The 16,935-nt window shown below is 37.7% G+C and overlaps 1 protein-coding gene across 8 annotated transcripts in view; it reads right to left on the reverse strand.

Annotated features, from left to right (window-relative positions):
• Positions 1–16,935, reverse strand: part of ITGB6 (integrin subunit beta 6) — a 54,550-nt gene that overhangs the window by 23,028 nt on the left and 14,587 nt on the right. For 5 of the 8 annotated variants that reach the window (XR_011098124.1, XM_068687662.1, XM_068687666.1 and 2 more), the window contains exons 2-9: positions 10,036–10,100; positions 9,506–9,582; positions 8,687–8,766; positions 6,184–6,388; positions 5,015–5,261; positions 3,986–4,151; positions 3,275–3,436; positions 2,461–2,556 (exon numbers count right to left, since the gene is read on the reverse strand). Coding sequence is in view for 7 of the 8 variants with exons in the window: in XM_068687662.1 (XP_068543763.1) it covers positions 2,461–2,556; positions 3,275–3,436; positions 3,986–4,151; positions 5,015–5,261; positions 6,184–6,388; positions 8,687–8,766; positions 9,506–9,566 (1,017 nt within the window). In the remaining variant the exon portion in view is untranslated. Of the gene's footprint in view, positions 1–2,460; positions 2,557–3,274; positions 3,437–3,985; positions 4,152–5,014; positions 5,262–6,183; positions 6,389–8,686; positions 8,767–9,505; positions 9,583–9,666; positions 9,822–10,035; positions 10,101–16,935 lie in introns of those variants that run through there. The other 3 variants (XM_068687669.1, XM_068687667.1, XM_068687668.1) reach the window with 3 other exon arrangements.

Raw genomic sequence — 16,935 nt, forward strand, 5'->3', positions numbered from 1 at the left:
TAAAGGAATATACATTTTGTTTTTAAAATCTTTTCTTATAAATAAAATCTCAAATGATCAGGTCTCAGTGTAAGGACCTTCCTTCACTTTCTTGCATTTAATTTTGAGTGGGTTTACAAATGTTTCCACATGACTGCTTTTAAAGTTCTTGTGATCAGGCAAAACATGACAAACTTGACAGGGAGAGCTTCAGACCTAAAACTTCCCCCTCTTTTAAGGAAAGTAGCTGTATGGTTGTATGGGAGGATCAAAACTAAAACCAGCTGTATTACAGGGATATATATTCTGTGCTCATGCAATCCATAATATTTTTATGTTAGGTAAGATGTACATATTTAAGTGAATAAACTGAAAATTCAGTTGAAGAGGATCAAGAATATTAAATGACCAAATTGTTTTGGGCTAAACCATTGAAGATTACGCAGGGCTAGAAATATAAAATATGTATTAGCCAGTCTGAACACTGCACTTAAGACTATTGGAATCTATCAAGTCTATTTTAAAAGATGCTTTCTAAGTCCTCACAGTCGTTTTCATGCACATTTGTCCCCAATAACTGAATTATAAATAAGAGTAGTCAATTTTGGGTCTGATATAATTAGATGCTGAGTTCAAGTAGATTTTAGATAAAATATCTAAAGAAGCTTTCTACCTTAAATGATAATTAAGCTTGGATGTTTTTTTTTTTTAATATGAGAGAATATGGGAAACTGCAGAATCCTCATCACTAAGGCTTTTTTTTTTTTTTTTAAAAAGAGGGGTTTAATGGTAACACCCAAGTGCCAGTTTAGTCTCTTCTCCCAGCTCTTCCAGGCCATGTGAACACTGGCCTTAAGACAATAATAGATCTTATTGCCTTGCTTAATTCATGTTGCACTCTTAAGCACAGATGACTGCATGTTTACTTTTATAAATTTGAATCATGCAGATGAAAACATGATGCTAGAGTCCCTTTTGCTTGTCCTACATACACCCTTGCAAGTATACTATGTTTTTGTTTTGTTTTGTTTTAAAAAAGGCACCATGAGACTTGACTTTTGTATTTGCTTTGTTGGATTTTTTACATCTACAGACTAGAAAGCAGAGCATAACAACTACAGAAATCCAATTAAGTGGCAGAAAGCAGTGCTGAAAAGATGAAAGTAGCAGATAGAATATATTCAATGGGATTCCTATATATAAGATTCTCCTATCCTACAAGATAGGAGATAGATAGTAGCTTTTTTCTTTTCTAAGAAAGAAAGTAACAAGAACAAAAAATTCTACAGTTGCTTTAACAATGACTTGCATTTTTTTTTGTAAGGTATAAATCTTCTTTTAGTGTTCCCAGTGAACAAAGGGTGCCACTTGATAACTGATACTGGTATAACACTGACACAAGGATACTGAAATAGAAAACCCCTGATAAGAACACTGTTGGCCAACTCTGAGGGCGACCACCAGCAATTTCCAAGGGAAAATACAATGCCATCAGTAAAATAAAAGTTTCTTTGGATAAAATAAGGCTCTGTAAATCAAAGACTCTTTTGAACTACCTTCTAGAACAGTCCTTAGTTGTGTAGCACCTATTGAAATTAGTGTAAATATTTCACTTCTCATAAATCAGGCCCTTATTAAGAAATGGTTGAACAATAAAATTTAGTAAAAGTTTCTTAATGCACAAATTTTAACAATGCTATGCTATGATTGTAGAATCCCACTAAACTTGGAAGTGATTGCCTTCTACTATTACTGATTTGAATTTTCACTGTTCAGCTCACAACTCAGTATGTTTTTAAAAAATGCTCCAAGATGAAAAGTGCTTCCTCCATTGTTAAGGTTATAATCTGAGAATCAGTTTGTGAAAGATCTCACTCTTATAACTTTTGTCCGACACCTGGAGAATTATCCTTATTCGAAACAACTCTACAACTGGAACCAATCACAGAAGCACTGAGGGCCTTCTCGAGGACAGAGAATAGGAAAATAGAAACAGAAAACAGTACTGGTATGTACTGAAAGAAAAATAAATAAAATTCTCAGATCAGCTGAACAAAAAGATTTATCTCAGAGTTGAACATGAAGATGCTCATTTTCAGAATGTATTCTTGTTTTATAAAAGGATTAACAGGCTCAACTATCCTTACCTCACAAAATACAGAAATTTAATCATGCTGATTACACTGAATAGTTTAGAAATGCTTAGTTTGACAGTCCTTGTCTATCAACTTAAAAACTGCAGAGTGATTCAACTTTAAATCCAAATTGAAAGTTACATAAGAACTTCAAAATCAGTACGTGCAGAAGCATTTTCCAAGTAAAACAGCCTTTCTACGACTCTGATATATAATTTCCTAGATATTTTTATTACATAAATACCTTGAAGAATTGTATCCTTATTACTGAAATTATTATATTAGCTATGAAAAACAGTGAACCGTAAAGCAAATACTAAAGAACTGAACATTTTAGTTTTCTCACCTCATATATGTGAACTTGTTCATTTGTTACTGCAAAAATTAATAAAACATTGTTTTGCACAAGTTTGTCAATTAATTGTCCAATTGTGGGATACTCCTGAAAACAAACAGAAGAGAGCCACATCAGTGCATTTTTCACATATCCAGTTGCTAATTATCTCCCATGAAACACAGTCAACCAAACATAATTAATACTATATTATTAGCATAAAATAAACTACAGTTGGGCAGTAGGTGTATACAAAATAAAAGTGTATGTAATTTCCTTGCCTTGATTTTAAGAAAGTTTCTTTGAGAAAAGTACAGTGTTGACCTCCACACTGGGACACTGGGTTCAGTAGCATCTGTGATACAGACTGAATAACAACACTGTGCCAAAGGAAATTGGAATTTGTACTAGTTATTGCATCTTAATCTGGGAAATTTTCTTACATGAACAGTGTCCTAAAGCTTTCTGAACTCCTCCTGAATTCACACCCATACAGGGAACAAGATTAATGAGTATGACAAAATTCCCTGTATGAGGAAATACTAGTCAGTCATGTCCCATGTGTTTTCCAGGTTATCAGGAACAAGATATATGCTTTTTTTTTCTTTCACAGTTATAATCTATCATAATTCCATACAAACAAATTGTTCTCTCTTTACAAAAATTTGCCACTACTAATAAAGATAATGGTAAATATCTGGATTCCACAAATTTTACAAACTTCATTGGTAAAGGTATACTTTCACTGGCTTTTAAATTTGCTTATTTAAATTTATCTTTAACTTCTACAGAATGCAAGACTTATACAAAGTTCATAGCAAATTACCAGAACAGTTGACATGGAATATTCATTATTGTGGTCCAAATGGCAGTTTCCATCATTAGGAATAACAATCCCTGCCAGCTTACTGTCCATCCCAAAGTGGGAATCAGCATCACTCACAAACACCAGCAAATGCAGAGAATCATTCCTCCATCCGATTTTTTCCTGTAATTTAAAATACATTAGTTTAGCAGGCTGTATTATATTCACAAATAGGAAAGCATCAAAAGATTTAGAGAATGGCATCTCAAAACAAATGAAGGGAAACATCTTAAAAGGTGTATCAAACACATCGCATCATCTGTTGTACAACTGAGTGTCATTATCTTGAAAAAGATGTTGGTGTTCATTCTATTGTCTTTGGCTAACATTTTGTATTCCCAGTCTCATGTTTATTAAAATATGCTGGCCATGTTCAATTCAATCTGCTTACTACTCTAAACATAGTTAATCAAAAATATTTAAAGAAAAAACAATCAAGAAAACAGACCCAGTAATTATCCCTGGCAATTACAAATAAATACTAAAATATTGCAATATGCATGTTTAACTTGATACAGCCAAAAGTATTTTCACACAAACCTAATGAGACTCTTGGACTGCATTAAAAAAAATCTTGAAAAATAATGATCTGCTTATTTGATATATAAGTACACAATAGTGGAAGTGGAAACATACAGAATAACTAACATCATACCTACAATTTTCAATTACCTTGCAAACAGCTGCCTGCATAATTGCATCAAATCCTCCCTCTGGAGTGTCTATATTAGCAGAGATTCTCTGTCCTTTCACAATTTCATTGAATCTTTCAGCATCATTTGTTAGTGACAAAACATGTTTGTATCCAAAGGTGGGTAAGCACTCATATGGTACACTTCTGCACAAGAAATGAGACAGTTTATGGATGATGCAGAGAGAAAATGACTACAATGGCTACTTTGCAGGCCTGTCTGGATTAGTTTTTGGTTATGCATCTCTCTTCCGTGTCTGAGATAAGTCCAGTGAAAAACATAAGAGAATCACAGAGCACAGATACACTCAGTTGGGTTGCACACAAGCCTTCATAAAGCACAGGAAATGCCACCTAAAGCAGAGTAATTTAGCCAGTTAATATGCAGTCCTTGCTGTGCTCCCTGCCACATTTTGTTTTCATACTCAGAAGCACTTCGGATCTGTAGTCCCTTAATGACATTTAGAAAATACCATTAGGCTTCTCCATTTCTGCTTCAGACTGCAGAGCAGCGAAGGCTGGAGAGCCATCTTCTCCTCCTTGTAGATTGAGAAAGGACTGGAGCAGCACAGGTTTAGAGGACACTGCTAGGCCTCAAGGAAAAACACACAAAACAAAAACAGGAAAACAATGTTGACGGGTAAATGAATGAAATTGCTATTCTATGCTGGGTATGAGTGTGAATCTGTTTAGGACAGCAGTGTCATAAAAATCTTATATATATATATATGTATGTATATGTATATATATGTGTATGTATATATATAGAATACCTGTTTGCTAATGAATTATTATTTGCTAATCCAAATTCCTCTCTTTAAATAACATAAGATGCAACAGTTTCAGAGTATGAAATTAAAAGAATCAAATCTTGTTTCCCAAACTGACTCAGTTACTACTAGAATAGAGAAGAGATTCCAGTGAGGCTGTTAAATTGGATTTTACCCTCAAGATTAACATTATGACTTAATGTTGGCATGCAAACAGATGCAGGTACTTTCCCTGCCTACCTGCAAGGGTTGTTTATTTCTTCAGCTGTAGTTTTGATAAATGGTGAAACTGGTTTTTCAACAAAAGATCCAAAACCCAGCCTGAAGTTGCTTGTCAGCTTTGACATTTCTTTGGAAAGAGTTGACCCTAACTCTTTTATTGTGTTCAAATCATCATCCATGGAAGCTGATAGATCCATGAGGTAATAGAGATCAATTGGATAATCTTCACTTTGGCGAACCTTGATCTGTATTGTTTCTTCATGTCCTGTGAAGGTCATGGGAAAATGGGATACATCTTAGTACTTCTAAGTAGAAATTACGAACAATGTCAGTTAGTTCATAAACTTATACATATACTTAAAATTATTTAGCATTTGAAATCATCAGTGCAATTAAGAAAATAATTCCCTGGCAACAAAAATCTCAAATTGATTGTCTGAAAAATTAGAGCTGTTCTAGTGTTTTTCTAAACTGTTCTTTAGTAAGGCCGTAGCCATGGACTACAACTGATTGCTGTAATATAAAATATAAGAACATCTTTTGGGCAGTATGCAGAAAAATTCAGATAGGAAGATAATTAAAACTGGAGGTAGCACTTATGGAACATGCCATGTATGTTAGAAAGCCAAAGAAAAATAGAGCATACACCAGGTTTTATTCTCAATTGCAACATGCAATTGTAATCACATAGTATGACCTAACTGGATGTTTCTTATGTTTCTTTATTCCAAATTTTCTCCATGAAAAATACACATCTCATGGACCCCAGAGTAGGTCTGGAGTACTTCCATAAATGTCGCTAGTACCTTGTAAATCCTCAAGGCAAGGTTTTTATACTGCATCTGAGATATGCTATTTGTCAGACCTGCAGGGGGAGAGGCAACAAAAACAGGGCTGGAGAGGTATGGGGCTTTCCATTCTCTCAAAGACACCTTAATTGACAGAGAATACAAGAACTAAAAATTAAATCCTTTTTTTATGATATACCCAGCACTTCTGAAGGATTTTGAACGCAACCGAGCATAGATTTCATTTGACGAGTCAAATGACAGATAATTTTGGACTCAACAAAAGTATTTTGTCTTTTATCAAGATTTTTTTTACACCATTCAGTCTGAGTATATCGCAGTATCTCAGTATATCAGCAGAAAAAAATAAATCCTGTATTTATGAACTGAGTGATTTACCTGGTCGCAGTTTGAGAGTTAATTTCTGAGGAGAAATCTGCGTGACATCGGAATTGTTCTTCTGGGTCGATACAGTTAGTGGCACGTTTCTATGAATTTCCACTTCTGAAATGGGAAATTCAATAAAATTCAACTGGCATCCTTTTGATAAAAGGTTTTCTGGGGTATCACACCTCCCATGAATTCCAGCTGAGTCGGTGTAATTCTAAAGCAAACAGGAAAAGGAATGGATGAGTTAAATGTATTTACTGACTGGCCACCAGCACCTGGCTGACAAAAGGTCAATCCAATGCAGGGGAACCAGAAACAAAAGGTGCAAGTTATATTATACAGTAAGTGCAGACTAGTGCAGAAAGAGAACTAGGTGGCATAGAAAGCTAAATTTGCCCTTCATGGGTCATGTCTCACAGGTGTATAATTAATGTAACTTACACCAGTCTGGTGTCCTGGAAGAAACTGCTCTATTGTTGGGGAATGGGAATTGTGCCACTTACATTTGGCTTCTCTCAGCACTGCAAATGGGAACACAAAAGCCCTGTGAGCTTTTTTTTTTTTCCCTAAGGAAATCACTTACAGGACTATGCCACAAATTCCTAAACAGTGTTTGAACTGCTGGTGGAATATTTAATAACACAAAAGCAAATAATAAACTCCTACACATTTTCTGAGAAACTGGAGGTGGGGTGCGTAGAGTTCACTGATCACTTTGTTTCCTTCTGACCTTCTCTTTCTCCTCAACACTCATTTTACTCATTCACTGGAGCAGGTGGAATGTCCTCATTACCCTCACTGGTGCCCAGCAAGCACCACAGCTCCTCTTGCTCTCCAGCACTCGTTGGGCTCCTGCTGTGCTCACATCTGTCTGCTCACATCTGGCTCAGCACCCTCTTTGACCTTCTCCCCCACAGAGGGAACCACAAGCCTATCAATATCACTTAGATATCTTGCAGTTTATTTTTTTTTCCTCATTTCAAAACACTTGTTATGCATTCTTCTCCACAACACTGTAAGGTGGGTATTATCCCCATGTAGTAGTGAAGTTAATGGTTAGTTTTACAAAGAGGCTTCTGTGCCTTATTAGCATTTCCTAGAGTTATGTCTAGAATTTAGATCTGCAGAATCAGTCAGCTGCATCCTGTGCTGGAAACCACTCTGGCCCAAAAGGCTTTTTGGTCAAAACCCGTGAAATGCCTGGCAGAACTGGCACCAAAATGCTCAACACCTGGTTTATGGTCACAGGCCCAAAGCATGGGACCATTCTTTTCTCCCAGGTTTGGATAAGCAATCTTGGGTTCAGCCACTACACCACAAATACTCTCTGAATTCAGTAACTCAGAAACTCCCTATCCAAAGCAAAACAAATTTACTTTAAACTTATTAAAAACAGAACTTGGCCTCTCCAACCAAAATTTCATCCTTCATGGATGAAAATTGTCAAAGATCTTGTGTATTTTTGTGGAAGCAACACTGAGACACCTGGTGGGAGCAGCGGTTTATTGTGCTTCAGACCAAGTCAGATGTCTTTGCCTGGAGAAGACTCGCCAATTGCTTCTGAATTACAGCACACACAGAGATCATGTAAGATTCCAAAAATTTTGCAGGGAGAATATCTCCTGCAGTTACACACTTTGAATTGCTGGCTTTTTAGAACATGTATGCAGAAGCAAACTAATATTTAAAATATAGCTAGACAATGTGTTTTTATCCTGTAGAGATTTAAAACAAACAAACAAAAAAAAGGTAATAGTTGAAATCACGTGATCAGGTTTTACTTGAAATGAAATTTGTTTTGGTTGTTAAGTACAAGCAAAAACTACTGAAAAAAAATATTTTTAAAAAATTATTATTTCCCCTCCCCTCCACAAAACATTACATGTGAATTGCTAAATTATTTTTAGCAAACTTTTTTTTTTTTTTAAAAAGGTACTTTTTGATCTTTGGAAGATACTTCATGCAGCAGCACATTAGCACCATCCTATATATCATCTTGCTGATTAGCAATAGCAACAAAACTTTAAATTAGAAACTACCATTATTTTATTTCTCTCTTGTTTCTGGCAAGTTTTTAATTATGATAGCTAACTATTTTGCAAACACTTATTTTGATAATAAGATTGACAATTTGTATATGCAAACTGACTGACTGAAGTACTTTCTGTTTATACTGCCTGAATTCGTATATGATGATATAATGTAAGATGCAGTCTGGTCTAGTATTTGATGCTTCATCCTTAGTGCTCTGGGTGAGTCAGCCCTGTGGCTGATGACCTGAGCCCTTCTAAAAGCACTTTTATTTCTGCCTAAGATGGGGAAGTTTTTTAAAAAAAGAGAATAATACAGCTTAAAGTCTATATTTGAATTCCACTTTTGATCCTCAGAAAGGCTTCACAAAGCACTGCATGCATTACAAAACCACAGACTAACCCAATTAAGTCAATACTTAATCACTCAGAGCTACTACAAACATTTCAAGTTTTACTTTGAAATTTTTTGTATCATCTACCTCTTGGAAACACCAAGCACAGTGTGGTCCTGAAAGCACACAATCTTCACAAGTCACTGCACTTTCCTGAGAACAGGTCCCTAAATTTAAATAAAAGAAGACAAAAGACTGTCAATAATGTGCTTAATCATTCAGCTTATGATGAATCTGGCTAGTTAGAGAATGTGGGAAGTGAAAAATGCACACATTTAGCCATATTCAGGATTACTGATGAAGTTATTTCATAAAGATGTTTCTATTGGTAGAATATTAACTCTCTGGAAAAACAATACAATTACTGATAATTAACATACTTGCTTTTGCATGCTTTATAGATGTGTATTCAATGAGAACATGCTACTTGTTTGATCGAGGGCACTTGATAAAACTTTATATTTGTTTCTGGTATAGGGCACGTACAACATTGGCAACATAACCAGAGATACTAAAACCACAAAATTATGCACATTCACTGTATATACTTAACATTGCTTCACCAACATCTGTAGATACATGATATGATTTTAATTTATTGTGCAAGTACTGGTGAAACATTCAGTCACATACACAGTATTAAGTTTCTCAGTTCAGACATTGATTAGTATAACCACAATTGCTCAAATGCCTGTCTCTTTTACATGTTCTGCTATGTAATGACCACATAAATCTTAAATGAATTCACAGGGTTGCCCTACAGCGGTATGTCAAAAAAAAAACACCAGTCGTCCAAGAGAAAGGAGTGATTAAAAACAGAAGACAGAAAGCTATTTAGTATCAACTTAAAGCAAGAAACAAAGCAAAAATGGTTTAGAAATGGACCCCACTGCCCCGGAGTCTTACCTTGAACATTGTTATTTCTTTGCAGAAATAAGAAAAAGAAGCAAAGCAATTCAATCCCCATTCGTTTTCAGTGCTGGCTGTGTGACAAAAAATATTAACATGTTATTTATCGTCTGTGGGAAGACAGAACATCATAAAATCCATACATTCCCAAAGCGTACGTTTTAAGAAGTCACCTACACTGGACTGCGAGGAATCTTCAAACCTATCAGGGCAGAACATGAATGAAAATAAAAACAACAGCTACCTGGGCAGGTAAAGACGGCAAGCTTTGCATAAAAGTAACCTGAACATGGTTATCACTTCCTTGTTTTCCTGTACTCCTTATAAGGTATACAATCAGAAGGAAAATTCATTCAGGTGAAGACTTCTGTCAATTGCAGTCACTCTGGGTCCTAGAGCAAGCCATCCAAGCGAGCGTTTTTGGCATATACAGGAACTCTAAAATGCTCCTCTAAAATAACTCCTTTAATTGTTCCCTGAGAGAGTGTGTTAGGCAGACAGGTTGTACGATTGCTAAGCAAATATACCTGGAGAGATGTAAAAATCCCATTTTTTCAGATTCTCTGGTGTGGAGGGAAACTTGTAAAGGCAACTGCAAAAAAAAAAAAAAAACAAAAAGCAATCAATTGTTATAATTGAGGACCTGGATCTTGGTAATTCAAGATACAGAGTACATTTATTTTATTAACATTGCAAAGTGGAAAGGAAATGCTGCAGTCGTGGATTTTTTAATATGTAGAGGAAGGAGTAATTGTATTCCCAGTTCTGCAACCGACTTGAAAAAAATCACTTCAGCTTCAATTCTGTGTAGTAAGTGCCTAAATATTCTATGGCAGTACAGCACGGATACAACAACATAACAAGTTTTTGCTCCTCCCCACCCCTTGGAATGAAGGGAAAATATGCCTTTCTTACTGCATTATTAAAGGAAATAAAATTTCTTATTTCTGGATATCATCTCTTCACATCTTTTATGCTTTGCTATTTTCTGTTTTGAAAATAATTTGCTCAGGATAAGTCCTCTTTTATCTTAAGAGTTCGCAACTGACTCTACACACTGAAGTATAAAATTAATATTTCATCAGTTGTGTTGTTGATCTACCCTAAAAGCATATATCCTTTTTTTTCCACAGTCAGAATCCTACTGAAGCTGTGAAGCTAGCTTGTAAAAAAACCTAAGCTGCTCTCACCATGAGAACTGGCAGGATCAGACCTCCCTTTTCAAACCTGGTGGTAGCTGCAATTTTGGGGCAGGATGTGACAGTAGGGATAGGTCTATACTAGTAAGCTCAACATGCCTGGAAACATTCCTGGGCATTGAGGCCAACTGGCACAGAAAGACCTGAGTTTATGCTTGCAAATTGCCTATTGGGACCATTCTAGCAACCAAAATGTGCCCAGAAATTGTTTGCAGGGAGTGTTAATTGGAAGAGGTCAAATTCATGCCAGGGAGCATTTTAACAGTTTAATAGCACAGAGAATCTCATTCTAGTGCCTGGAAATATTCCCAGATACATCTGATTTTACTAGTATTTACACAGTCTACAGGTATTTTCGTAGCAGCTCAAACTGGATTACGTCAAGCCTACCTTTGCCCTGCTCACACCCCTTCGCTCTTACCACTACGGATGTCCAAACAAGCAGTGAGCTGATTCAGCCTGATCCAATTAAAAGCCAAGCACCTTCTGTAGGGAAGGCTGGGGGGCTAATCTTCCCCTGGGTGGGTCCCCTGAGCTGTGTCACTGCCCAGCCCAGTGTGAGCACCGGCTCAGGAGAAGGAAGAGGAAAGGCAGGCAGAGCTGACAGGGAAGGTGCCAGCATGATAATTTGAATTTAGCCCAGCTTAGGTTCTTGTGGAACCACATCCTAACATTTCTATTTACAACAGTAAATTCTTAAGTTTCCTTCAACTGCTTTCTATACCTTAGAGTATCCTTTGTGAATCATGTGTTCACCTACAACAATTCCTTGTGGCATGAAAACAGCATCAATTAGATTATGTTCCCTTAGCTGGTGAGAACACGGGTCTATGAGGACAATGTCCATAACTACAGAAGGTCAAAACGAAGTGGAGTTGACTGTAAATGTTTGCTCATACAAAGAAAAAAATCCTCCTATAAGAGCCATCCAACACATTTTATTTCCCCGTCTTTAATTTACATTTGTGTGTACATCCTATACTGCTGTTGCTATGCCTACAGCCTTGCAGAACTCCGAGAACTAGTGCTTGCCCTTTCAATGTACAAGTTCATTTTGCAGCTCTCGCTAGCCCCTGGTAATATAACAACACCTCAAAGCCTACACTCAAAGGACTTGATGACAGTCCTTCAGCCACCAAAAGACACCAGAAGCCTCCCAGGTTAAGGACCAGCCAGCTGAACAGCTGGCACTTAGTAAAGGCTTATTTTTAGATTCAAGATATCAAACTTTTTAGTGCAGAAAGAATAATACAACCTACATAAAACTTACAAGTTCGGGTTGATAGCATCAGTTCTCCATTTGTTTGTGTGGTAATATTTTATATAGGTCTTGGCACGGACAGCATGACTGGAGGCTAAGTGCCTGCCTCTGAATGGGATGGCTGCCAGATCTGAGTTAAGCCTTGCCTTGAGTAAAATAACTAAGTTTCTGCAATTTATTAAGAACAGACCTCCCCAGATTGTAGAGCAGAGGAAGAATAGACAACAGCAAAACAACCACAAAAACACAAAGGAAAATATACGGAGAGAAGAACCATGGTTAGTTTTGACTTTTAAAAGCTCCCACAATGAGAAGATCACAGGACTGGATGGAGTGGGACTGACAATCTCAGCGATAGGGGCACAGGATGATAAGAGAGGTCCGGGAAGGGAGATAGCATCTACAAAGAGCAGATCTTGGGCAAGGCAAGAAAACCTAGGTAGGACGCTGATATAATAGGTTTGTTTTGCAATGTCACTAAACATCTTATATGATGTCTAAAGATAAATTGACCAGGAAGTTTGTCTATTAGTGTACTGTTTTACTGGCTTTAGCTATCACAAACGCAAGAAGAGCACGATCTGGAATAGTCATGCTGATGTGGGGAGGATGGCCTCTGAGGTCCTGGCACTGCTTGATCTGACAGCAAGATTCCCTTTCTTTAAAAAGGTTTATAAGACAGTCTTGTTCTGTTAACTCAAACTAGAGGCATCAGCCCAATGAAGTATAACAAATGGTAGTTTATAGTACAGACAATGCAGTTATTACCGGTTTTATCAGCCACTACACATTCATTTTGGAGCAAATTCTGGTCTTGCTTAAAACAGAGTTATGGTTTTACAATGACACAACCCAGCAGAACACAGCTGTTTATCTTTCAGTATGGGCAGCACTGAACAATGCAGGTCTGTCCTTCTCTAAAAGGTAATAAAATTTGTACAGGATAAAATCTTTACTGCATTTTTCCCCATACCTGGCACTTACAATACGTGAAAGATAGCACAGAATGATATGATGGTCATCCAACCAACCTTTAACAAATTCATTGGTGAGCAGCCAACTTTGAATATAGAGAATACAGAAAAAAAAAGAAAAGCTAATGATGTGAACAGGGGATAAGAAATAAACCAAAAATATTAGCCTCAGGTAGCATTTCATTAATAAGGCTTTTTTCCTCTTTAGAAAAAGCTACTAATGTATGGCTTTTCTGGCACATTTAGCCGAATCCAAAAGTCAGCCTGGTGACTGGGTCTGTACAAGTTCCAGAATGGAAAGTGTTTGCATACAAAAGCATGCCTCATCATTGGCTCATTTAAATCTAAAAAAATGACTTCATTTTAGAAAAAATACCAGCCTCTCCTGTATACAGGGCATGAACTGATGTAGCATAATTATATATACAAGAAGACCAGTTCAACAGAAATAAACAATTAGTTCCTCCTGTGCTAGACAAAGCCTGGAAGAGGCGGCATGTTAGCACTAGTGAAAGCCTACCAGTCAATGCAGAAAAGATCCGTATGTCCCAAGCTCCTTGGAGCCAGGAAAATCTCTTTGAATTAGAAGCTGGGGAGCTATTCACATGGAGGAGAAATTCTTGTAAGTTATCTCTCAGCTTCACACACAACCCAACTCTTAATTCTCAATGCTCTTCTCATACACACTCAATCTGAAAGCTTGGAAAAATACTGAGTAATCTGAAGTCCGGATAGCCCACATGCTGAAACGGTTCTGTGAGTATTTACAAAGGTGGAGGAAGTGTCTCCTGCCCTTCAGAAAATATCTCTTCCTGCCCCTCATCTGCCAAGTTCTGTGGGAATGGAAGCAGTGAGATAGAGATCAAAATTTAGGGTAAGCTTTTTGACCAGAAAGATGGCAACTGAAGAATATGCAAATATTACTGAATAAGTGAGAAAAAAAAAAATCTTAAAATGGTGAAGCTGTTCTATAGCTGCACAGTCAAGTGGTTCCTGACTCAGGCCAGCAGAAATGGAAGGCACTTTTAGAAAAAAATCTTCCCCAAAATATATCCCTCACCAGCCTGACAGCCCTAGTTCCAAAGAACAGCTACGACAGATGTTTCAGAGGATGGCTGTCAATTAGCTAGGCAATGAAGCCTGAAAAAAAGTTTCCAAGCTTAGATTCAGCTCTAGGGGAACAGAGGTGATTTGAGTAGCCGCATAGCAATGGGAATATCCTGTGAACAAGTCAATCCAGCACAGACCGAAACTGCTCGCAAATATGGCAATGACACTAGGACTGTCCTGTCCCCACTTTGCTGGCAATACTTTGGGGAGATCAGGAAAATACATTTAAAGAGGAAACAACAATCCCTAATGAACAATTGTGTTTCATGGGGAAATTCATCCAATTTAATGATGGTGAATGCAACTAAACGATTTTACATTTTTTTCTCTAAACATGATTTATTTTTATGTTAAGAAAACAACAGTATCACCTACCAAACCACTGTGCAAAATAAATAACTGTATTTGGATTTATGCATATTAATGTCATTCGATATTATTTGTTTTCATTCTTTGTTACACAGCACCATGCGACAGGGTATTGTTCAGAATGGAAAACAGCCTCAGTCCAAAGAAACTGCTGTAAGCATTCGGGTCCTGTGTAAATGACACAGAGCCTGCGGTATGTGAAGATGTGAACGTACAGCGGCTGAGCTGCCCTTGTTGGGACGTGTATACTAACTTCATTCCCAGCTACGGGACTCGCACCAAAACACTGCTGTGTAGGTTAAGGCACAGAGGCCTGCCTGTGGGCAAGTGTGTGAAAAGGCAAAGGCTTCTCATAACTCTTTGTGTTTTGTTTGCAAGCACTACTATACAGGCAGTGGAGAGCAGTTTTAGAAGATGAACAGAGTCTGTAGCTCCTTCCAGCGGGTTGCACGAGCTGAACGGCCACACGTAGGAAAGGAATTTTTTCCCTCCGGCCCTGAACAAAGTGGGGTGTTGCAGATGCATGACTCAGGTCATGATTCATGCTCTGGTCTCCTCTTGTTTCCGGAGCAGTGCGCTGCTGCTAGATGAAGGCAGAGCCAAGTCAACAACCTACCTCTGAACAAACAGAGAGGAAGAGGAGGAAGAAGGATGAATTGCTCACCAACTGCGCAGTGAACAGCAGGCAGACAACCCAGGGTGTTTTCAACCCATGTTCACCTCACCCACAGCTCTGACCCAGCTGGTTTCAGCTGAGGGCGTGAGCAAACCTTTGTCCTCAATTTCCTTTGCATGGTTGAGCACTCTGAAAGGTCTGTTTGATTTTCAGATTTGAATAAACTTTCATACTCAAAGCCAAATAATCAAATCTCCCAACTGCACCAGGACTCAGGTGGAACCAGTGGAAAAATCACACGGCTTCCAACCAGGACTGTCAGCCAGCCCACAGCACTCAAAACATGCCAGGGATGCCACACTGCCTATTGAATCTGGCCTAAGTTTCTGTTTGATTTTCACAGTTGCATTGTATACCACCCTGCCCTATAAGAGTGAGGTGGTGGGACCCCAGAGGAAGCACCTCAGCTCCGCGCTGGTGGCTGGAACTGCTCTGAGCATTAGCATTAACCCCACAGCACTTAACTCCACAAGATGTCAGGTCTCTGCCCTTTAACTGGCAGCTTTCTGCAGCTTCTTCCATTCAGGTTAATGCTGAGTGCAAGCTCTACCTACTTTCCCTCTTACAAAAGGGCCAAAGGCAGCCCTGCGACATGCATGTTGCAGCCATATAGCATGAAATGTGATGAATAAGCAAAACGAGCTAGGTGCCTTGCTTTTAAAAAAGCTGGAAGGAATGTGTAAGCACGATGTAGTCAGGCCTGATTTATCCAGACGTAAATTCTGAACTATGAGGCTGGGACTAAATCACTTGTAATAAGTACCTTTTCCACGCTGGTCTTACACAGAGCAAATAGACCTCGATTTGTTATAGTTGACCTTGCTATACTTAGGGGTATGGAACTCCAGTGCTTTGCTCAAACACAGGGTTTGAATAATGTCAATCTAGAGTAGCCAAAATAGATAAGCATGTTTACTTCAGCATCCAAACAGCTGCTAATAACTGAGAAAGTGGGCCAAGACGCTGACCGAAACCAGCTAGATTTATGAAGCTTTCAAGTTATTCTGAACGCTAATGGTATGGTTTCTATTTACAGACGCAGAATTCAGTCCACTCCTCCTGTCACAGGGCCCAGTCTCCCTCTGGGGAAAGAACAGGATTTAGGGTTTCAGGAGCTCTTTGTGCAACGTGCTGCCATCTTATGGCTATTCTGCTATTCTGGAGTAGGTATTACTTTAAAACCTGCAGGCATAAAGGCGGTCAGTACCAACTCCCCTATGACCTTTTGGCAATACTTTGCCTGGCTACATATTTAAGAATCTGTCGAAACACACATCTTTGTTAAATGATTTGGTCATTTATGTTATATTTGGGTTATAATTTTTTTGTTAACAGCTTTTTTTTTTTCTTTTTTTCTTTTTCTTTTTTTTTTTTTTTTTTTAATTCCTTTCTCATCTACCACAGTAAACAGAACATTATTTCCAGTCTTTGTTATAAGCTCAGTTAACATGATTCTGAAATGTCAGAACTGTTTCCAATATCTTTGTTGACTTAAATTATTTCTGTATTTTGCAAATCTTGTTTTATTGCTATGAGCATGTGTAGGAAGGAAATTTAAACCAGCAGGGTGCATTGATATGTAAACAGGGATATTGGAAGAATGACCTTTTACAGAAAGATTAGTATTTCTACGATTCTTAAAGAACTGGTAAGAACTGTTAGTATTACATACCTCAACAAAACCCATGCAAGACCAAGAACCTGCAAATGAAATATCTCTAAGTAAAAATAAAATCAACTAAATCAGTTTCAATTATCTTGGCTGAGTAATACAACAGGAATAAAGCAGTGCACGGTTTCCCTAACAATGCTTTCTAGGAGTTTAAAATGATTGATGA

Source organism: Anas acuta, chromosome 6, assembly GCF_963932015.1.
Source record: "Anas acuta chromosome 6, bAnaAcu1.1, whole genome shotgun sequence".
Taxonomy (NCBI): domain Eukaryota; kingdom Metazoa; phylum Chordata; class Aves; order Anseriformes; family Anatidae; genus Anas; species Anas acuta.